This window comes from Neomonachus schauinslandi, chromosome 12 (assembly GCF_002201575.2).
Source record: "Neomonachus schauinslandi chromosome 12, ASM220157v2, whole genome shotgun sequence".
Taxonomy (NCBI): Eukaryota; Metazoa; Chordata; class Mammalia; order Carnivora; family Phocidae; genus Neomonachus; species Neomonachus schauinslandi.
Window position 1 is genome coordinate 92,263,319 of NC_058414.1, and position 22,829 is coordinate 92,286,147.

The 22,829-nt window shown below is 47.3% G+C and overlaps 1 protein-coding gene across 1 annotated transcript in view; it reads right to left on the reverse strand.

Annotated features, from left to right (window-relative positions):
- Positions 1-22,829, reverse strand: part of DENND2A (DENN domain containing 2A) — a 69,042-nt gene that overhangs the window by 19,390 nt on the left and 26,823 nt on the right. Inside the window, exons 7-14 of the mRNA XM_021692865.2 lie at positions 20,469-20,562; positions 19,881-19,931; positions 18,550-18,737; positions 13,083-13,192; positions 12,052-12,121; positions 10,852-10,929; positions 5,458-5,598; positions 3,938-4,086 (exon numbers count right to left, since the gene is read on the reverse strand). Coding sequence (XP_021548540.2) covers positions 3,938-4,086; positions 5,458-5,598; positions 10,852-10,929; positions 12,052-12,121; positions 13,083-13,192; positions 18,550-18,737; positions 19,881-19,931; positions 20,469-20,562 — 881 coding nt within the window. The remainder of the gene's footprint in view (positions 1-3,937; positions 4,087-5,457; positions 5,599-10,851; positions 10,930-12,051; positions 12,122-13,082; positions 13,193-18,549; positions 18,738-19,880; positions 19,932-20,468; positions 20,563-22,829) is intronic.

Consider the following 22,829-nt stretch of genomic DNA (forward strand, 5'->3'; position numbering starts at 1 on the left):
ACTGATTGAGCCAGCCAGGAGCCCCAGCTGTGTCACTTTCTTACAGGTGAGCCAGATTTCCCTGTACTGGCTCAGTTGGCCTGTTAGGGAAGGGGTCACCACGGAGGGTCAGAGAGACCTGACACCGAGGTCTCCAGAAGTAGACAGTGTAAGCTGTAAAAGGAGGTGCAGAGACGCCCCGACTTCTGAGCACAGTCTAGAGCAGAGGCCTGGGCGTCCTGTAGAGGACCCACAACACGGTGCGTATTTAACTCTAACCCAAGAACGTTAAGAAGGGCATTAGATGTGCATGCACAGTTACTTGGGCGTCACACAGCTCTGAAGTGTCAGGGACTGGAATCGCTCTAAGGAAGGCCCCAGTAGCTACCCAGGTGATTTCTACTGAACCAGATAAAGCCGGGAGGGGAGTGAGCCTATGGAGCTCAGGGAGAGGTGGGGTGTTGGGGCTGACTTTCCCTCAGCAGCATGTTCATAGAATCACATAGCATTTGAGCCAGAGGGGTCCTGCAGGCATTAGACAGTCCTCTCCCCCACTGCACAGTTGGGCACATGAGGTGGTCGTCCCCTGGGACACTCTGGCAAGCACAGGACGCCTGAGGAGGTGGGGGTCAGGAATGATACCCTTAGCAGGTTCTGGGCCAGGATCAAAGGGAGGGCAAGGCACGAAGGAGCACGGTTCCAGGAGGTCCCGAGCACTCTGGCCTGTGGAGTGAGAGAATTTCAGAGCGAGGAGAGACTGTGGGGTCGCCCGGTCCCACCAGCCTCATGGGCCCCAGCTGAAGGCCACAGAGAGGGAGGGCTTGGGGAGAAAAGCACAGAAGTCTTAGCTTCTTCAGTACACAATTCTAGCCTGATGCCAAGCACACAGGGGGTCTCAACGGCGTGTTTTAAAAAAGACTTTCCTTATATATTTCTGTAGATGGGGGTCACAGAAGTTGCCCTTCCCCCCGCCAGACCACGTGGCATGCTCCTCCTCCTCCCTTCTCATTTTCTCTGGAGCCAAGCTGCCTGCGTCCCAGCCCTCCCACTAACCACTGGCTTGCTTGAGCAAAGTGACTTAACCTCTGTGTGCTTCTTAGTTTCCTAGTAATAGAAGCTATCTGACTGAGTTGTCAGGAGACTGAAAGAGTACAGATCAACCCCTTCCAAGAGCCGGGCCCAGAGGCGACATTCCAGTGTTCCTGTCATCAGGCTTGCTCATGCTGCGATTCCTTCTTCTCCGGCCTCAGCTCTATGGGCCTTTATTTATTTATTTTTCCATCCCTTCAGGTCTGCCTGGGCATTGGATGGAAAGATAATTTATGGGGCAAGAGAGAGAATACTTTGAGGCATTTGTAACAGGAAAAGCAGGGGCTGGCTGCCTTTGGGGAACACATGACATGGGGGCTGTCACAAGTTGCAGTGACGGGGGCCTGGGTGCAGATGAGCCCTGGTTTCATAAATGAGGAGGCCCAGGCCCACAGCTGAGGATGCTCAGGCTTCCTCCCTCTTCCGGGGAAGCACCCCGGGGCCCTGCATCCCATGTGATGAGACGGATGTGCAAGTATGAAAGCTCTAAAGGGTCTGTAAAGGTAATTAAGGTGTTTTACACACACACACACACACACACACACACAGTGGTTAACTGCGCCATGGCCTGGCTCTGGACCCTGTCCCTGCAGCAGCTGTAGCTGACGTTTTACCCCCTCTGCCCTCTCATGGTGGTCTGCTGTTCGAAGGGACTCCGTCTCTAAAGGCAGAACACCAGGCATCATGAAAAGTGGGGTGAGGAGAGACACTTTGAAGTCCCCTCCAATCCGACCACATCGGTGACCTGTCCCCACAGTAAAGCTGAGCAGGAGGGGAGGAGCTGGGAGAAGCAACCCAGATGCAGCCACGGGGCAGGGTCCATTCTCAGGGATGGAGTCCCTTCACCTTCCTTTGTCTCTTGTTACAGCAGCTCTGGGGAACGGGCTTCAGTCTGTCAACCCAGAAATCTGTCCAGGCTGGAGGGAGAGGTGGGCAAGTCCCCTCCAGACATCTTCGTCACAGCATTTCCAGGAGTCTTCATACCCTAAGCCTGACCCATCCCCTCTGCTGTCCTTCAGGGATGCATCTGTCTTTGACCCTTTCTATTCCCACCCTCTCTCTCATTGTACCTCTCTTTCGTGTTCTCCTTTGTTGGGGAGGGAAGCCTGGGGAGGGCACGCTCCTCTCCAGCCATGCCCGTCTTCCCAGACATTTTCTCAGGAGGCACCTTCCCAAGCCTACCATCTTCAACCCGGCAGCAAGCTCCTGAAGGGACTGCTTGGCCCCATCTCCAGTCTGGGTGGGCAGCAGGTTTACTGGGCTGGCCTTCACTTCTTGCCTCGGCCTTCCTGAGAGCCATCACTTTCCCCTCCCCGACGGTGGAGCCTGAGAATTCTACTTCCGGGGACAGAGCGGAGTTTCCAGAGAAGACAGACAGCTACTCGATGAAACCCGACCCTGGTCACTGAAGGGTTATTACTCATCTTTCGCTTCCAGAGCCCCAACCTTAGAACTCTCCCGCCTGAATTCCCCAGTGCCCAGTGAGCTTGGAGAGCTGCCCACTCCCAGCACCAGCTGCAGGCTGAGAGCCGGCCTGCTTCCTGCGCGGACCCCAGTGCACTGGGGAGTGCAAGAAGCATGACAGTAACAGTGAAGAGCTCACTAAAAACCAGGGGGGGGGCGGGGGAGCAGGCTGGGAATAGCTAAGTGGCTGCTGTCCAAAGAGGAGCATCACCAAGATGACCAGATGGGCTGGAGTGGGAGGAGAGGACTGGATTCCACTTCCTTCCACGTTCCTGATGAGCTCCACATTCATTCCTCTGTCCTTTCCCTGTTCTTCTTTCCCTGTTCTTCTTCCTCCCTTTTGTTTTCCAGATTTGGGAGTCCTCTTTCCTCTCCAAGCCACAGTTCTTTGATTTGTGTGTTTTTGGCATTTCTTCTTTCCGGCTGGACTCCTCGGTTGGCCTCATCTGCTTTCCCTGGTTGGCGGGCCCATCTCAGCCCTTCCTGGAGGGGCAGTCACCAGCCGTGCTGCTGTGCCCTCAGTTCCGAAGCAAAGAAGCCTCTGATTCAGTGTTCTGAAGCGATGAAAATGCCAGGAATTCTTTTTTTTCTTTTTAAATTCAGAATTCACTCAAATCCCTATCTGCATCTCCTCTGGCTCTTCTTTGATTTGTGACTTGGGCTTTGCAAATCACTGAACGTGTCCCTTAGGACATGGGGGGCATCCTACCGTGCAGTGAGCAGGTGTGTGTGATTCTGTGTCATTTATCCACCGTGGGGATCCATCTGTGTTTAGCACGGCCCTGCAGGCCTCTGTGAACCTTGGCCCCTTGCCCCCCACTCCGCCTTCCTTCGTCTGCTTAGCTGCAGTGAACTGCTTTACAAGTTTCTGAAGGTGACACGCTCGGCCTCCTGTCTCCTTTCCTTTGTCTAGATAGCTATAGCTCCTTTAGCCTGGAATGTGCTTTCTACTCGCCCTTAGTCTCAGGACTCACCCAGAAGTGGCCTCCTCTGACTGTGAGTGCCCTCCTTGGTGTCCAGAACATGCCACTCCGATAAGCCTCGACGGCACAGTCCCAGGGGCTCTGCTCACGCCTCCAGCCCCCGCCCCACCTGGACTGAAAACCATGAGTACAGCTCTGCGCTCTTACCCTTGTGCCTTTAGCCCACAGCAGAGCGCCCAGCACCCCGCGGAATGATGAAAGGTAGGCTGAATATCAGATAAGTAGCACAGAGAAGCGCAGGCTTACGTTGTTTTACAGAACCAGTGTGCCTTATAAACCTCCCATCCTCGCGGCCCACTGGTCTGCACTCTTCCCTCAGAGGGGCTTCCTCTGCAGTCCTGGGCAGTCACCTGTCCCCCACGCTCCAGACAGTCCTCCGACTGTCATTCAGACACTTTAGTAGAAATGGCCAAGGCAGGTACCTGAGCTTGTCTGCGATGAAGATGATCCTTCTTTCCAGAAGCAGGGAGGCAAACACACAGAGCAGGTGGCGGACGCTGAGAGAGGAGAAGAGAGACTCAAAGTCTACGTGCTCGAGCCGGGAGTCCAGTGGGCGGCACAGTTCAATCACCTGCCGGGGAACAGAGCAGCCATGAGGAGGTCCTCAGCAGGGGTGAGCCATTTGCAGAGGAAGAGGGAAAGAAAACGAGGAAGGCAAAAGTGATTGGGGAAAAGAAAGATCCTAGGACACTGAGGGAGCAGGTACACTTGGTACGAACTCTTTCTCACAGTTGAGTGTGAGGAATGTTCAGATGGAGGTGGGGACACTGGATGGCAGAATCAATGGCCCGTGGCCCCAAATGCTTGGAGGCTCTGCCTGACAGTGACATGTCTGGACCATCCCCCTCCCTGGGAGTTCCATGACTGTTGATGTCCTATCACTTAGAGTCCCACAGGAAAGTGTCTCTGCCTCATGAGGGAATATTACCTGCTGGAATGGAGTCACAGGCTCACGCAGAAGGACCAACAGATCCAAGCAGCACTTTCCGGACTCACCTCCTCTGGAAGGCATTTCTCAATAAACCCAACCCCTTACCAATCCCTTGCTTATGATGTGTCTTACAGCTTATATGCTTAGTGGGCACATCTTCTCATTGTGTACTCGTTGAAATGTTCCCAAATTCATCTCAAGTCACTGCTCATGTGTGTTTTTCCCTTTAAATAGCTGACTCCTTCACAGTGAGCAGAGACTGGTGTTTTACTCTGAGCATGGCACCTGCCCAGTGCTGCCCCCATAGTGGGGCTCACTAATGTGAACATCCTTATGGCCAAGCCACCTGCATCTGGTATAGGATACTACAGGGTTCTCCAGCAACACGGAGAATGCCTCCCTCTGTTCTGGGAAATTGAGTTGTTCCAGAATACCCTAGACCTATCCTTAATCCCTCAGCTGTATCCAGAGCTGCTTTTTCGAGGGCTTTTGCAACTAGAGACTCAAGGCTGAATGGAATCTGCCTAGTGATATCCACAGAGCCATATGAAGGGAATGGGAAGGATGAAAATAAAGTCCTGCACTAAGTTCCAACCCAGCCAAGGAAAGGGACGTACCTCAAAGTCCTAGACAGGTGAATAAAAAGTAGTATGTACGCTTGTCTTCCCTGAAAATAATCTGTTTTACATTATGAAGTTACAGAGGTGATGGAGACCAAAAATGCAAATAGGTTCAAATACAACCTATGAGTGTAACTGGCTAGTAAGAGAAGCTAAGGATGCAGTTCCCTCACCTGTAACACCAATGTCATTCAAAGAAACACCAAGTGCTTCCATGGCACAGCTCTGGGGCTTGCTCTCTGGGACTAAACCCTGGAACGGAGGGACAGGACTTAGGGTGGATTTTATGATGTCTGATGTCACATTCCGTGATGTAACAGACCTCTGAAAGCCAGCCGTTTGGTCTGAGCCATTCTCTCCCCTAGGAGACAACAGGAATCTGATGACTTACCTCAGTTCCCGATCCTGGCAAGAAGTTCTTGACAACGATGGTTTTGCCCAGTGCTGGGAAAGGGGCTTCCATGACACTCCTCATGAGGGGCTGTACCAGGGCAGGAGAAATGCCTCGCCGTTTTTCCACCTCATCCAAGATCTGCAAGGGTCACAAAAGCAGCTTAGCTATCCTGAAGTGAGGGCACCAAGATATCACTCCGTTTTCGATGAAATGGGCCTGCCACCGTGACTAAAGAATTATGGGGAAGCCCTGCTGTCCTCATCAGGCCAAACTTAAAGTGTTTTCACCCCATATGTTATTGCCTCAAATCTCCTCTCTATGTACCCACTCCTTTGCCATGTGCCTTTGCAGTTCTTCTCACTAAAGTGGTGAAGTTCCTTGATCCCCTTGACTTTGGGTTTGGCCACTTAACTTACTGGCCTAATACATGCATTCTCACTGGGAGCAATATTGCCCCCAAGGGGATAAAAATTGGTTCTTGGGGGTGATGCTGAAAAAAACTTAGATATTATAATGGTTTGTAGCCCTTTAAAAGCCCACAGTACCTAAAAAGATCTACAGCGTATCTGTGGAGTTCAAATATCTCTGAGGGTAGCTATTACGGAAGTGCAAACCAAAACCACAACAAGATACCACTTCACACCCATTAGGATGGCTATGACCAAAAGATAGACAATAGCAAGTGTTGGTGAGGAAGAGGAGAAATTGGAACCCTCATGTACTGCTGGTGGGAATGTAAACTAGTGAAGCCCCTTTGCTAAGCCGTCTGGCAGTACCTTAAAAGGTTAAAGATAGTGCTTCCATATGACTTAGCCATTACACTTCTGGATATTTACCAACAGAAATGAAAACATGTTCACACAAAAACTGTACATTGGGGTGCCTGGGTGGCACAGTCAGTTAGGTGTCTGACTCTTGATTTCAGCTCAGGTCATGATCTCAGGGTGGTGAGATCAAGCCCCATGTCGGCGAGCTCACAATCAGCATAGACTATGCTTGAGATTCTCTCTCCCTCTCCCTCTGCCCCACCCCCGCGTGCTCTCTCTCTCTCTCTCTCTAAATAAATCTTAAAAAAAAAACCAAAAACAAGAACTAGTGTATTAATGTTCATAGCAGAATTATTCATAATAGTCAAAAAGGGGAAGTAACCTAAATGTCCATCAACTGATGAATGGATAAACAAAATGTGATATTCCATTATATACCATTATCAGCCATAAAAAGGAATGAGATACTGATTCATGCTACAACATGGATGAACCTTGAAAAGATTAGGCTAAGTCAAAGACACCAGTCACAGAAGGCCACTTATTGTATGATTCCACTTGGATAAAATGTCCAGAACAGGCAAATCCATAGAGACTGAAAGCAGATTGGTCGTTACTAGGGTTGGAAAGTGACTGCTCATGGCTACAGGTGTTGCTTGCTGGGGTGATAAAAATGTCCTATAAATGTGGTAATCGTTATACAACTGTGTGGATATGCTTTAAAAGCCACTGAATCCTAGATTTTAAATGGGCAAATTTTATGTTTTACAAACTATATTTCAATAAAACTGTTATTTTATTTTTTTTAAAGATTTTGTTTGACAGAGAGAGACACAGCGAGAGAGGGAACACAAGCAGGGGGAGTGGGAGAGGGAGAAGCAGGCTTCCCGCTGAGCAGGGAGCCCGATGCGGGGCTTGATTCCAGGACCCTGGGATCATGACCTGAGCCGAAGGCAGACGCTTAACAACTGAGCCACCCAGGCACCCCATCAATAAAACTGTTATTTGAAAAAAAAATCTAAATGCAAGACCCTCCATAATCTAGTTGTGGACCAAAGAGTTTATTTTTTATTTATTTATTTTTTTTATTTTTAAAGATTTTATTTATTTATTTGACAGAGAGAGACACAGTGAGAGAGGGAACACAAGCAGGGGGAATGGGAGAGGGAGAAGCAGGCTTCCCGCGGAGCAGGAAGCCCGACGCGGGGCTCGATCCCAGGACTCTGGGATCATGACCTGAGCTGGAGGCAGATGCTTAACGACTGAGCCACCCAGGCACCCCGGACCAAAGAGTTTAAATAAAAATACCATTTATATTAATACACGTGTAGCCACTGAACCCTTGAAATATGGCGAGTCTGAATTGAGGTGTGTTGTAGAGTGTAAAATCCTCAGTAGATTTCAGAATACAAAATTAAGGATGTAAACTATCAATGACCATATGGATTATATGTTGAAAAAATAATATTTTGGATATGTGGGTTAAATGAAATTTATTATTAAAATTAAAAAGATCATATATATGGTAATTCTTCAAAAAAATTAAACATAGAATTACCATATAATCCAGTAATTCCACACTTATGGGTACATAGCCCAAATATTTGAAAGCAGGGACTCAGATATCTGAATGGCCATGTTCATGGCAGCATAATTCACAATAACTAAAATGTGGAAACAACACAAATGTTCATCTAATAAACTGATGGACAGATAAAGAAAATGTGATATATACAAATAATAGACTGTTATTCAGCTTTAAAAATGAAGGAAATTATGACATATGCTCCAATATTGATGAACCTTGAGGACATATGCTAAGTGAATATAAGTCAGTCACAGAAGGATAAATATATGATTCCATTTACATGAGATCCTGCAGTGATCAGATTCATAGAGACAGAAAGTAGAATGGTGGTTGCCAGGACTAGGGAAAGAAGGGAATGGGGAGTTAGTGTTTAATGGGTGCAGAGTTTTGGTTCAGAGATATCAAAAAATTCTGGAGATGGATGATGGTGACAGTTATACACAATGCGAATGAACATAATGCTAATCAACTGTACACTTAAAAATGGCTAAAATAGGGCGCCTGGGTGGCTCAGTTGGTTAAGTGACTGCCTTCGGCTCAGGTCATGATCCTGGAGTCCCGGGATCGAGTCCCGCATCGGGCTCCCTGCTCGGCAGGGAGTCTGCTTCTCCCTCTCCCGTTCTCCCCTCTTGTGCTCTTTCTCTCTCTCACTCTCTCTCTCAAATAAATAAATAAAATCTTTAAAAAAAAAAAATGGCTAAAATAGGGGCACCTGGCTGGCTTAGTCGGTAGAGCATGCAACTCTTGATCTGAGGGTTGTGAGTTTGAGCCCCATGTTGGGTGTAGAGATTACTTAAAAATAAAATCTTTAAAAAATGGCTAAAATAGTAACTTTTATGTTATGTTTATTTTAGCATGTTAAAAAATAACATGACAAAAAATTAAAAAGAATCTTTGGGGGGTGGGGAGGCAATTCAGGGAAAAAAAATCTTAAAAGGCTGGTTAGGGGGTAATAAAGAATGGATGAGGAACACTGAAGCAGAAGTGACAGTGCACCAGTTTGAAACCTGGGCCTTAGGAGGCCTGTCTTACGTGTTTCTGCTTGCCCACTTGGGCCTCTGCCTCAGGCACAAGAACTGCACACCTGGGCCAGCTCCCTGTCTAAGGAGGAAGACAGACATGTGGACTAGGCCCAACCCCAGACTGGCAGCTTGACAGCAGAGCCCGGGCTGCCTGAGTCAGCCAACTCCCAGCCTACCCCCAACGCACGAGTGAGCCCAGTGGAAAAAAGCCGAGCTGAGGCCAGCTGATCTGCGCGTCTGTAAGAATAAATGACTGGTGCTTTAAGCCACTGTAGTTTGTTACTCGGCATGACTGTTAGTGATACTTAATGGTATACTTTTCTTCAGAGATTTTGAGAGCTGTTCTTGAACAGGATTCCCCTTCCCTCCTTCCTTCGTTTTCTGTTTTTGTTTTTCAGTGTGGGGCTTGAACTCACACCCCTGATTCCTTTCTCTGAACAACAGGACAATTTGTCATTTTAGCCATCCTAGTCCCTCACCTGGAAATAGCTCGAGTTTTAGAGATCAGTTTGCCAAAGCTCTGTTTCTGGTTCTATCCAGCATATTTACTGTTTGGGCTTTGGCATGGCATCACATCACACTCCCACAATATCTCTAGTCACAAAAATGCTACGAAAACACAGAACTGTGCATCACACACTGTTAGTATGTTGACTTGCTTGTCATCCCCCGTCCATGACAAAACAATGGAGCTCACGTGAATTCCAAAGGCACCACTGGATGCTGGGCTAACTCAGCTGTTTTACTTCTACCTTCTGTAGCATTCTCACAACAGCAAAGGCTATGACACAGCCTTATTTCCACATTTAAACAACCCCTTGGGAGAGACCTACGTGAGCAGTAATGCGTAACTGTCCTAGAGTCTCTAAGTGACCAACTTCTGTGTAAAAGGCTTACCACCCCAGCGGAGGGGAGGCAGGAACACAGATACATCGATATCATTCTTTATTTCTAACACACTTGCCCAGAAGTGTAAGTTCTACCAAGGCAAGAGGTTACACTAGATCAGTATAGATCAGGCTTCCTCTGAGGTAAGTGGAAGGTGGCCAGGAGGCAGACATGTTTTGGAACGCTTTTAGGAAGTGCTGTTTGCCATCCGTGGGCAATAGACATAGGACTTCAGTTCTCCGAAAGAAAGCTCAGAAAGAAATGCTCAAGGAGAATTTAAAATCACTTTATGGATTAGATACTCATGTCTGGTTAATGTAGGAAATGAATGTTGGATTATACCTAATTTTTGAGATTATCATCATACACAATAGCAATTAGCTCCTCTGTCCACCCAGAATAGTGGGGTGGGTGAGCCAATTCAGTATGGCAATTCCTAGGTCTTGATACACTGGCTCATCTTCCCAAAAAGAGGACCAGATTGTATTAAGATTTTGATCCATTTATTTATTTATTTTAAAGATTTTATTTATTTATTTGACAGAGAGAGCGAGAGAGCACAAGCAGGGGGAACAGCAGAGGTAGAGGGAGAAGCAGGCTCCCCACCCAAGCAGGGAGCCCGATGCGGGGCTCGATCCCAGGACCCTGAGATCATGACCCGAGCCGAAGGCAGACGCTTAACCATCTGAGCCACCCAGGCACCCCAAGGTTTTGATCCATTTAGAGCACTACTACAATAATAAATATCTCACACACACCACACATATATACATACTTACACATCCATCCATCCAAGTGGCCTCTTTGTCATGCAAAAGCGAGTATGACAAAAGACAATGCTTAGAAGTAAGAAAGTAAAACACAAGGAATATTCTGGGAAGATCCTCTGCCCCTTCCATCCTCTGTAATTACTTTGCCTCTTCCCCAACCGCCTCTCTCTGGGCCCTGACCTTCACTGGCTCTCACTGCGGGTACTAATGATAAGAAAACAGAGGAGGTGATGGGGGAGGAAGTGGGAAGGAAACTATGTGGGGATATGATTACAAAAGCACCAGGAGTCCAGGTGTTTCCTGTGTCCTCCCGGGCTCTGCCTTGCCTTCCCTTCCTCCCTCCCCTGAGGCCTCACCTTTGAAAAGAGGCTGAAGCATCCCAGGCGGCTCACGATGCAGTAAACTTCAGGGAGACGCTTCCCTTTGCCACCAGGCTTTTGGTGTGAAACAAGGAAATCGTGAGTGTTACCATCTCAAAGTAGAGAACCCAAACATTTTTAAGTGCCTATCATGTGCCAGATGTTTCCCCACTGCAGCTTTTGAAAACCCAAGTAAGTAGTTACCAATACCCCATTTTATAGGTGGGAAGCACTTCTGGTCACACAGTATATATATTTATAGTCTCCTGAAGGGACCAAATCAAGGGTGTCGTGTGCACAGTAGGTGCTCAATATGGCCTATGGAACCGTAAAGTAAGGAGGCTTAACTTGTTTACCGAAATCACTGTGGTCCCTCTTAAGGAGTTACCTTGAAACCAAATGTTGTTTATTATAATGGTAATTCCAAACCAGAAATCATTTCTGAATATCCTTTTTGGAACCTGCCTTTTAAGGTAATTTTCCAACCAAAATGAAAAATAATCTCAATATGTCAAAGTAATTTCATTACCAAAACTTATTATCCATTTCACTTTTTAAATTGTTATCTATGCTTTTTATTCACTAATTAATTCAACAAATATTTATTGAATACCTACTATGTGCTGTGCATTATCCTGACTCTAAATTATATCAACTTATTTCGAAGATTCAAATACACTGAGTGGAAAATGATTTGCTTCTATTAAAGATTTTCAAAAGAATGGGTCTCAAAAAGACAAGCTCTAAAATGGATTAGCATGATCATTTCATTGGAATACAATCATCACTTCTAAAGGTGATTGTTCTGAAGAACACATTCTTGAATGATCTGTAGCATGAACAACAGAACTATCCTTCTTTGGCCCTTAGCAACCGTTATGAATGTGTGCGCTATAAGCTCTCCGGGTCTGTTTAGCATGTTTTATTAGAAAGAATATTTGGCTTAAGGACAGAAAGGTCTTTTATTTGGCAGGGAAAATAATGGAGGAAGTATTTTCTTTCTAAGGGAGACAGAGTTCTTGTTCCTTTCTACCAGTAAGATTTCGATGAATACCCAAATCTTCCATGTTTTTAACTCCGCTGATGAACCTGTCACACTTCCTGCCTCTTCTCTCATGGCACACGGTGGAGCCCCAGGACCCAGTGCTGCGCAGGGCTGCCCAGAGCGCTGGCAGACCAACAGAAGACTGTACTAACCAGCAGTCTTCGGCAGTAACCGAACCGTCTGCTCCCATCTTCTCCAGTTAAGACAAATGAGAAGGTTTCACTGCGGTTGGGGAAACAAAAGTACATTACATAGCAAAACAAAACAAAAGACACCTGGTTAGAGAGCAATCGGGGGACATTCTGGAGGGGCTGTCAAAAAGGGCGGCTCCCCGTCCTGCCTGTCCATCTCTGTGCGAGGACTCTGTGCGCCTGTAGTTTTGGGGTCTGTGTGAGGGAGAAGGAGACCTAAAGTGTCACTGCATCCTGGAAGGATGAGGTCTCATAGCGCTCGATCACCTGACCGCCCCGTTGCCCAAGAACGGCAGTCACTTACAGAGCATCGGTTGTGACTACGGCCCTCCGTGAGCTCCAGGGTGAGAGGGCATCCGCTGTTCTAGGGATGTGACTCAGTGAAGGAGCAGCCGAAGAGGGGACAGTTCTGTGTCCCTCTTGAAACTGCCCCTGGGGTGACCCTCCCTGAGAACTGTCTCTTCAGAGCCCCCCGAGGCTTGGACTGCCCTGAGAGACTGCTGAGCCAACCTTGAGGAACACAGTGTGCCTCAAATACAGGCTATGCAGCCCCCTGAGTTTGGTCAATTGCTGAAACATCTGATAAAAAAAATACTGGTACGTAACAACATGGTTAAAGCAGAAACGTAAAGCTATCACAATCTGAGTTGACAGCTAGATGGGCTGCTATTAAATGATTCCAGAGCACGGACAAGGAAGGGTGACAGGCAATGTTCCTCTAGTTTCTCCTAGACGAAGAATTACTTTTGCCCTTCACAGAGGCTTATGAACCAAACATATGCCCAGATTGAGTGGGAGGCTGGGAATCTGCATATTTAGCCAGGCGGTTCTTATCTTCAGGGAAGTTTTAAAACACCGGTGGGGAAAGTCTCTAGCCTGGGGCCCATCAGGATTGCTGGCAGTAAAACCGAATTATGGCGTCTGTCCTCTATGACCTCTCCCTGGTTCTTGCCGAGCCTTTGGGGGTGGGGAAGGGAGATGCCTGCACATACCTGGTAAATTGCTGGACAGGAGTCCAGTCCTTGGCATCAGGGAAACAGAACTGAGGGATAGCCTTCAGCTGGTCCTCGGACTCTCTCATGAACTTGAAAGACCTTTCCAACTGCAGCGAGAAGGGTGAGAGAAGGTTGGGGAATAAACCCCAGCTTGGGAGAGAAAGGCAGATGCTTGGCAAGACCACATCTTCCACCTGCCCACAGTTGAGACCACCACCTTAACCTAGGAAGGGTCTGTAGCTCAGTCTGCTGGGGCCTTTTTTTCCCAGGGCACTGTCAACTCTAGTCTTATGGGAGAAGTCAGGAGAAAACAAAATAGTGTGTTTTAGAGAAATATTCTTGATGTCTAACATTCTGGAATATAACTGTTTTATTTATTTTATTTTTTGTATATTTTTTTGGACTATATTTTATTTTTTATTATTTTTTAAAAGATTTTATTTACTTATTTGACAGAGAGAGAGAGCGTGAGAGAGCACAAGCAAGGGAAGCGGCAGAGAAAGAGGGAGAAGCAGGCTCCCCACTGAATAGGGAGCCCGACACGGGACTTAATCCCAGGATTATGGGCTCTGACCTGAACTGAAGGCAGACGATTAACCGACTGAGCCACCCAGGTGCCCCTGGACTATAACTATTTTAACCAATAAGGAAAAAGTGTCAAACCAATCCCCTCCAAATAGGAGACTCTGAATCTGCAAGGCAGAGCCTTGAATCTGGTCTTCCAACCTCTGGGCCCCTGAAAGCTGCTCTTCCTCGATCCAGGCAAAGACATTTTCTAACATTTCTTAGTGAATACATCCAGTTAAATTACATTATACACTAAACTTCAATTAATTTCATTGTCCTTGAATGTCAGAACTGAAAGGAAATGAGACATCATCCAGTGTCACATTCTTATTTTAGAGATAAGGAAATAGCCCTGACATGTTAAGTGATATGTCCATGGTCACATAATTAGTGTGGAATCTAGCTAGGGATGGTTTTTCTTGTTTTGTTTTGTTAACTTTTCCTGAGAGAGAGATTGCAGTGGGGAGGAGCAGAGGGAGAGGGACAAGAAGACTCTGCACTGAGTGTGTAGCTCGAAGGGGGGCTTGATCCCACGACCCTGAGATCATGACCTGACCTGAAATCAAGAGTTGGATGCTCAACTGACTGAGCCATGCAGGTGCCCCTCTAGCTAGGAATCTTAATCTTTAGTCTCTCTCTCTCTGATTTATTTGACATCATAGACTGAATGAATATCCTCTTGTTAAAAAAACAGAACAGGGGTGCCTGGGTGGCTCAGGTGGTTAAGCGTCTGCCTTCGGCTCAGGTCATGATCCCAGAGTCCCAGGATTGAGCCCCGCATTGGGCTTCCTGTTCAGCAGAGAGTCTGCTTCTCCCTTTTCCTCTATTCCTCCCCCGCTCATGCTTGCTCTCTCAATCTCTCTCTCTCCCTCTTGCTCTTCATTCTCAAATAAATACATACAATCTTTAAAGTCTAATTAAAGATTGTATTTAAAGCCATGTGTTTACTTATTTGTGTATGAACAGGAGTCTGTGCTTTGCGCCCCATTCTGCGGATCTACTGAACAATAATGTGCGTGCAGTTGACAACACTGTTCTATATACTTGGAAATGTTGGGAGGGTGAATTTTATGTTGTGTGTGTGCGTGTGTGTGTATATATGTGTGTGTGTGTGTGTATATATATATACATTTTTAAAGATTTTATTTATTTACTTGACAGAGAGACACAGCGAGAGAGGGAACACAAGCAGGGGGAGTGGGAGAGGGAGAAGCAGGCTTCCCGCTGAGCAGGGAGCCCGATGCGGGGCTCGATCCCAGGACCCTGGGATCCTGACCTGAGCTGAAGGCAGATGCTTAACCGACTGAGCCCCCCAGGCGCCCCTATGTTGTATATTTTTGTGCCATGTTAAAAATGAAGCACTATAGGTTCAAGTTAGGAAACAAAAAGGAATAATCAGTAATTAGCATATTTGTTTATAAATTTGTACTTCTAAAGTGTTGGGAAGAATGGCTGGCTTCTGTTGTTGTTATTGACACATTTATACTTGTTAACTTTTCTTTATAAAGAGTTAAAGAAAAACATTATGCTCAAGTTACCTTCAGTAATTTGATGTACCAAATATTTGGAGTCTGAATTTCTGAAGTTAGAAAACTGTAATGTCTAACCTAAATTCTTTCTGTAATATTTTCCACCAATTTCTTATTTTGTCTCTCAGAGCTTGCCATTGACCTCCACCTCAAACCAGCTTTGCAGACAGCTTCTGAAGTCTGCAGACCACCAACACTGTTGAATGCTTCCCAGAGGATCTAGAAGCCTTCCCCAGGACACCAAATGTCAGAGAGGGAAGGTCTCTAAAGAGAGTATCCAAAGGAATACAGCACTGGGCTGATTTTTTTTCAATTTTAAAACCTACTTCTAGTATGTTTTCCCTTAGGCTACAGCAAATAAAATTAAAGCTGCTATTAATATTAATGGTTGAGACAACTATCAATGAATGAAACACAGCCACCATTTATAGACTTAAAGCCAATTAGTAACTGTCTTTTGGTTTTCCTCCTTCAGAATCAGTAGTCACTGTCTCTTTTCTATATAATGATACTCTCTTCCCTCCATGACCCAGAAGATTCCAGCTGGTCCTGGAGCAGTTTTTGAGTTGATAATTCACTAGCTCAGACTGTTGCCAAAGCAATAATTTTGACTACCCTTGGACAGTCTCACAGAGAAGCAAATACCAGCTGGGTGTAGTTGTTGGAAGGGGTCATTAATCACCACAGAGGGAAGGGCCATCAACTATAAAGAATACAAAAGGAAAGAACAGGGACATTTCTCCACAGTGGAAACCATTAGAGAACTGCAGAGTAGGCCTTGTAGGGAGGCAAGTTCTAGCACTTTTTTAAAAGAATTTTTTTTTTTTTTTTTTAAAGATTTTATTTATTTATTTGAGAGAGAGAGAATGAGAGACAGCATGAGAGGGAGGAGGGTCAGAGGGAGAAGCAGACTCCCTGCTGAGCAGGAAGCCCGATGCGGGACTCGATCCCAGGACTCCAGGATCATGACCCGAGCCGAAGGCAGTCGCCTAACCAACTGAGCCACCCAGGCGCCCCCAAGTTCTAGCACTTTTTGACATGGCCCATCCATTTGGATATACCCACCCTCGGATCACATGCACGATACACACAAATACGTGTGAACACACATGTGCCTATACATGCTATCATCAACATAGGAGTTATCAACCCATATGGGCACATATGTGCTCTTATATGCACATACACTCATTTACAGGAAGTGAGACATGGAGATGTCTCTCACAAATACAAGCAATCATAAATGGCTGGAAAATTTCCCAGTCTCCATGAATTGTCATAAAGATAATTACATGATATTGAGCATTTTAGTGGAACATGGCAGGCATGATCTCTAGTGTGCCAATATGGAGGGTAAGTCTTGGTCAAGGTGACTATAGAAATGGGGGATAAAACTCATGAGAAAGAGAAAGGAGGAAAAGGTACTTCTGACAGAGAAAGAGAGCAAAGGCAAGAAGATATAAAATAGCCTGATCTGCAAAAAATGCATGTACAGAATGATCACATAACATTTAAAATATATATCTAAAGAAACACTGGCAACAAGATACATTTCCAACAGAAAGAGACTGGTTAAACAGATTAGGGCATACCCACATAACAGAGTTTATATAATTAAAAAAAAAAAGCTTTAGAATTTATATTAAATATGTTTCTAAATAATGATATGTTTACAAAACATGATGCAAAAATTATACAGTGTATAACACCAGTTTTGTCAGAAAATTACACTATGAGAAAAGTCTGGGAGAAAACATAATAAAATGCTAACATCGATTATCTCTGTGGAGTGGGATTACAGATAACTTTTTCTTGATACATTTCCAGATTGGTCCCCTTTCCAATAATGACTATATAAGTTTCTGCTCAAAGAAGTTTTAATGTGGATGTCTAAGAGCCTGGGGATTCCAGGTTGGAAACTACAAGCATTCAATAGTTATGGTGATTCATTCATTCATTCATGAATTAATGCCTTTGTTCCTGAAACATTGATTAAATATTGCCACGTGTACAACATTGTGCTACGGCCCGAGGGAAGTAAACAGGATAAAAACAGTCCTTCGTGCCTTGGTGCTCTCTCCGTGTGGGCCTCAACTAAATGTGGGCATACCTACGGGGCGCCTGGGTGGCTCAGTCGGTTAAGAGTCCAACTCTTGATTTCAGCTCAGGTCACGATCTCAGGGTTGTGAGAGCGAGCCTTGCGTTGCGCTCTGCTTTCAGCAGAGTCTGCTTGAGATTCTCTCTCCCCTTCTCCCTCTGTACCCCCCTCTCCTTCTCTCTCAAATAAATAAATAAAATATTTTAGAAACAAATAAATAAATAAATGTGGGCATACCTATAGTATTGGGGTTTTCAGGGGATCATCCTTGGAGGTCAGCTAAAGGAAGGTCAATAGAGCCAGTTAGGAGGGCTAGTGCCCATGGCTTACTTCAATTATACAGTTTCCATCCTAAATTCCAAGGACAGGACTTGATTGCTGCACTGGACCACCGTGGGCAGGACAGAAGGAAGCTGGCCCAGGACAGGAGGAGACCCAGGCCTCCACAGATACTGGGATTATGTGTGGGTGGTGGCAGCAAAGGGAGGCCCCTGAGGGGACCAGGACGGTACACCCTCCCCGCCCCCTGCCTCGGAGCACCTTCATTGTATGAACTGTGCATGGTGTCACATTCTACCTCATGAGTCTTTGTATGCTTATCTTTTGCCTTCCTGTCAGAGTATGGGCTTCTTGAGGACAGGAAACACATTTTGCTCATCTTTGTAATGATGGGGCCAAGCAGAAAACAGCTTAAGTGTAATAGGGTCTCAGTAAATTCTGGTTGGACTGAAAAGAGCCTCTTTAATACTGGCATCAAAGCCTAAGAATGCATAAATTTATACATTATTGGTCATGCCATTTTAGGCTTTCTGAGGGCCATTTCATGAACCATGTTAGAACAGAACAGAAATCTAGTGCACACATCCAGGGGTACATGGTGCACATACAGATGTTTGGCATGGACACAAACATAGCCCTCCCCGGGGAGAGCTGTGTGGCTGATGGGAAAGATGCTTCTAGGACAGCTTGGAAAGAGATGTGGCTGGATAAGGAGCCGGGGAGGATGAAGAGGATGGCATAGTCACCACAGGAAGTGAGTGTTTTTGTCTGTACTTTGAGTCTTCAAATCCCTCACCACCTGGGACCTCCAAAATTCTCCAGCGGCAGCTTTTTTCATTTGCTATACCCAATGGGGACTCATGGTTCAAGATTCTAGACACTGCGTGTTCCTCAGACTCCTGTACCTCCCGGAAACCGCGAGTCCCGACAAGATGTGGGCACGAGTGCTACAGTCCCCCTCGCAGGCCGCCGAGGCCGGGCCGCCCTGTACCTTGAGAGGGAACTGCTGGGTGAGTTCTGGCACATACGCAGCCCCGGCCTGCTTCTTGTGCAGAGACACGACCACGAAGTACTCGAACAGCTGCCTCTGCTGGTACTCCATGAGCTCCCGGTCAAGGCACGGGTATCTGGGAGCGTGCTTCAGGCGGGACTTCACATTGACCAGGCGCTGGCTGTGCGCTGGGGAGAGAGGGCGAGTGAGCGCCTGGGCGTCTCTCCTTCTGACGTGGAACCGCACAGAGCCGCGACAGCTTGTGTGGTTCCCGGCTCAGAGTACTCCTTCTGATCCTACAAGTGTTCCCACCTTTAACAAATGAGTACAAAACTCTTTGGGGTTCTTGCCAAACTTGGGGGGAACAACACTGGATGGGCCGCCAGGCTAACAGGGGTGCAGAAGCCTGGAACGCGGGCTTTGCTCTGCCATGGGCTGGCTGGGTGGACTGGGGACAGTGGCTTGAGTCATCCTTGTGTCGCTCCGTCAGATGGGGTGGAGACACTGACTCCTCCCCTCACACACTCCCTCCATCTTTCAGTTTGTGGGATGTGACAAAATCCAGACCACAGAGCTTTGCGAGCGGGAAACTTTGTCATCATCTGCATGACAGACTGGGCAGAGCCATGACTAACTCAGGAGCTCCCGCTTGCCTTCCCTCCTGCCGCTGTTGTCTGTGATGGAAACGGGCTTGTTTCATCCTAGAGGTGGGCCAGGGAGCACGGGGTGTGAGAGATGAATGAGGCAGGGCCGCTGACCGCACGGGTCTCCATCACCTCACTCAGCAGGCCTGGACTATGGCTTTCCTGGGCTTCCCCCTGGGGTCTGAGAAATTGTGGAAAACTCACTAAAGCCTAGACCAAAGTCACCGAATTTAGATCTACAGAGACCAATTATTTCAGTGACTTCATTTGACAGATGAGAAATTAGAGGCCCTGAGATCTTAAGTGATTTCCTTCTGGTCCTACAGCAATTTTCACAGGAGTGGGACAAGAGCCCAGGTGTCTGGAACCCCAGACCAGCTGCGCTGTACATCCCACGTGTGGAAAACACCAATAACGGAAAGGCACGGCAACGGGGCCACTGTAGACGTAGCCACCCTGCATCTCTACAGCCACAGACTCAGTGACCGAACAGGCCCATGCCGGTCATGCTCAGGACTGACCGGCCCCCACGCATCCCGTGGGTCCCCCATCCCCTCAGACGTTCACGCCTTGCCCAACAAGCTCGTGCAAGGACGCTCTGTCCCGTCCCTCACATTAAGCAGGAAGGGCCATCTTGGTAGCTCCCCAGCCCCTGCCTGTGCCATGCACGGCAGCTGGTCTTCTCACCTTTCAGCTTCTCTTCCGTGTCACTGTCAGACTCACTGTTCTCATCTGTCACTAGACAGAAAAACAAACAAACAACAAATTAAAAATGGCAATAGGAGGAAAGTTGCTCATGTGAGTTTTTCTAATAAGAAAACTTTTTGTATGAAGTGACACAAATCCAAGATTTCTACTTCAGAGGGGCTACTTTCTTTCTGGTGATTTAAACGTAATGGACAAACTAGGTCTTCGTCCAACTAAATATAATTTCCAAATTAATGTGGCTCTAGTTCAGATGGTACCTATATCTGGTAATATAGCAGAGACCGCTCCTTGTATGCATGGGAAGCAAAGAAGGCAGCTCCCAGGGTGAGCCAGAGCCCACAGCGCTGGGCTGGCCTGACGGACAGTGAAACAGGACCAGAGGATGCACCACCAGGCTGAGCTCATTCCTGGCTCTTCGCTGTCCCGCGGTCCCAAGGACAACAGGAGGTATTTACAAAGCACCACCTTGTTCTCCTCTTTGGTGAGCCAACCCCAAACAACAGGAAGCCTCTTTTAGGAAGACTCTTGTTTTCACATAGGTGGGAGAGGTGGGACGGTGGACGGTACCTTTTCCCGAGCCGCTCTCCGTGGACTGGGAGAGCCTCTTCACGCGTTTCTTCCCTCTCCGGGCCTCATAAATGGCATTGATTCGCAACACCAGCTGCCAGACGCAGGGAGAAGAAAAGGCAGTGTTAGCAGCTGGGATTCCTCTACTGCTCGTTCTCTTCTGGGACGATCGAAGGCCCGGGGAAGGAGGGAGGAGCCGGTTCCCACTGGTCCACTGGCATCTTTCGACTACTCTTTTCTACCAGACAGGAACATGACTTTCAAGAACACTAAAGGAGGCTGCCAGCCTCACTGATGTGTGAACGGGTGATGTCTAAATATACTAACGCAGGCAGCGGGGACACAGGGAGACAATTTCATTGGCTAATTGTGTGACGACTGCTCCCCCTTCGATGCCTCCATGTCACTGTGGCTTGGGGACAGCCTTTGCCTCCCCATCCCGGGGGGGGAAAAAAAAAACAGAAAAGGAAGAGACAGCAAAAATAAAAAGCCTCCCAGGCAGAGCCCCTTTTGTAGGAACCGTGCCAAAGACCGTCTGAGCGGCACTGGGTGGCAAGGGGTCAGGGCTTACGGTGGATTTCGAGTTCTAGCTTGGGGCTGCATGGTGGCGCCCTGCACCCAGCAGACACAGCACACCTCCCTTCTTGCAGGGGAGCGCTCATCCACACTCATGGAGGCCTTTGGTGATCTCTCCTACTGCTCACCAGGCACCACTACTCAGCAGCACATTTTCCACGCTGACTCTAGCAGACCCATCTGGCCATGGAAACCCCGGTCACTTCCCACCGAAACCCCGGGTCACTACCCACCAGGCTTTCCAGCACCGCCTGCAAATTTCAAGAGTGGAAGCTCCCTGGGCCCCACCTGATTGCGAGAAGGGGAAGTCTACCCATGCATAGTCAAGGCAAGCCAATGATTTTAATTAAATTAATTAATTAATTAAAGTTTATTTTCTTTAGTAATTTCTACACCCAACGTGAGGCTCAAAACCATGACCCCTAGATCAAGAGCCACATGCTCCTCCTAGTGAGCCCCCAACAGGTGATTTTAAAGGGGAGCTGTGTTTAAATAAAATCTTAAAAAAACAGTGGGGGGCGCCTGGATGGCTCAGTCATTGGGCGTCTGCCTTCAGCTCAGGTTGTGATCCCAGGGTCCTGGGATGGATCGAGCCCCACATTGGGCTCCCTGCTCCGCGGGAAGCCTGCTTCTCCCTCTCCCACTCCCCCTGCTTGTGTTCCCTCTTTCGCTCTCTCTCTCTGTCAAATAAATAAATAAATTTTTTTTTTTTTTTTTTTTTTTGCGAGAGAGAATGAGAGAGAGCACGAGAGGGAGGAAGGTCAGAGGGAGAAGCAGACTCCCTGCTGAACAGGGAGCCCGATGCGGGACTCGATCCCGGGACTCCAGGATCATGACCTGAGCTGAAGGCAGTCGCCCAACCAACTGAGCCACCCAGGCGCCCTAAAATCTTTTAAAAAATAAAAAAATAAAGAGGAGCTGTGTTTGAAAGCTGCCTTAAAAAGTTTTATATTCTTTTTGGCATTGGAAGAACTGGAGAGAGGATGTGTTACAGTAAACTGGGTGATGGGCACGCAGGCGGGTGCGGTGGGTTAGCTGGTGCCACTCCCTGGCTCTGCCCTCCACTTCTCTGTCCCACTCCCTGAAGTAGCTCACCAGCTCCTCCCCACAAGCCAGAGCGACGGACCGCCAGTGGAGGAAGGTGGCTCATCCTCCACGTCTCCTTGTGGTGGGCCTGGGCCCTGGTCCTCCAGCTCTGCAACTGGTAAGACACTGCCCTGCCATATCGTTGGACACCTACACACTCTGGGTCCTGACAGGTGGCCCAGCCCTGGCCTTGCCAGCTCTCTTTGTGAATTCCTCGTCCCCAGCCCTGTGCTGGCTTTGCCTTATCTGAACGATCTCTGCCTCCACCACCAAACCCCTCCCGTGCGGCAGTTATTTATATTTGTTCTTACGAACCAGCCATTTCCTTGAGAGCTCATAGCCCTGAACTGGCTCTCTTTTCTTTTTACACACGTCCTAACCACTGGAGTATTAATGCTAACCCCATTTCCCACAGAAGAAGACAATGCATAAATGAGATGCTGGTATTATTCACAATAGCCAGGAAGTGAAAACATCCAAATGTCGATTAAAGGATGAATGGGTAAGCACAATGTGGTACATACATACAATGGCACATTATTTAGCCTTCAAAAGGAAGGGAATTTGGACACATGCTAAAGCATAAATGTTCTGCTAAAAGAAATAAGTCAGTCACAAAAAGACAAATATTATATGATTTCATTTATATGAGGTACCTGGAATAGGCAAATTCAAAGAGACAGAAAGTAGAATGATGGT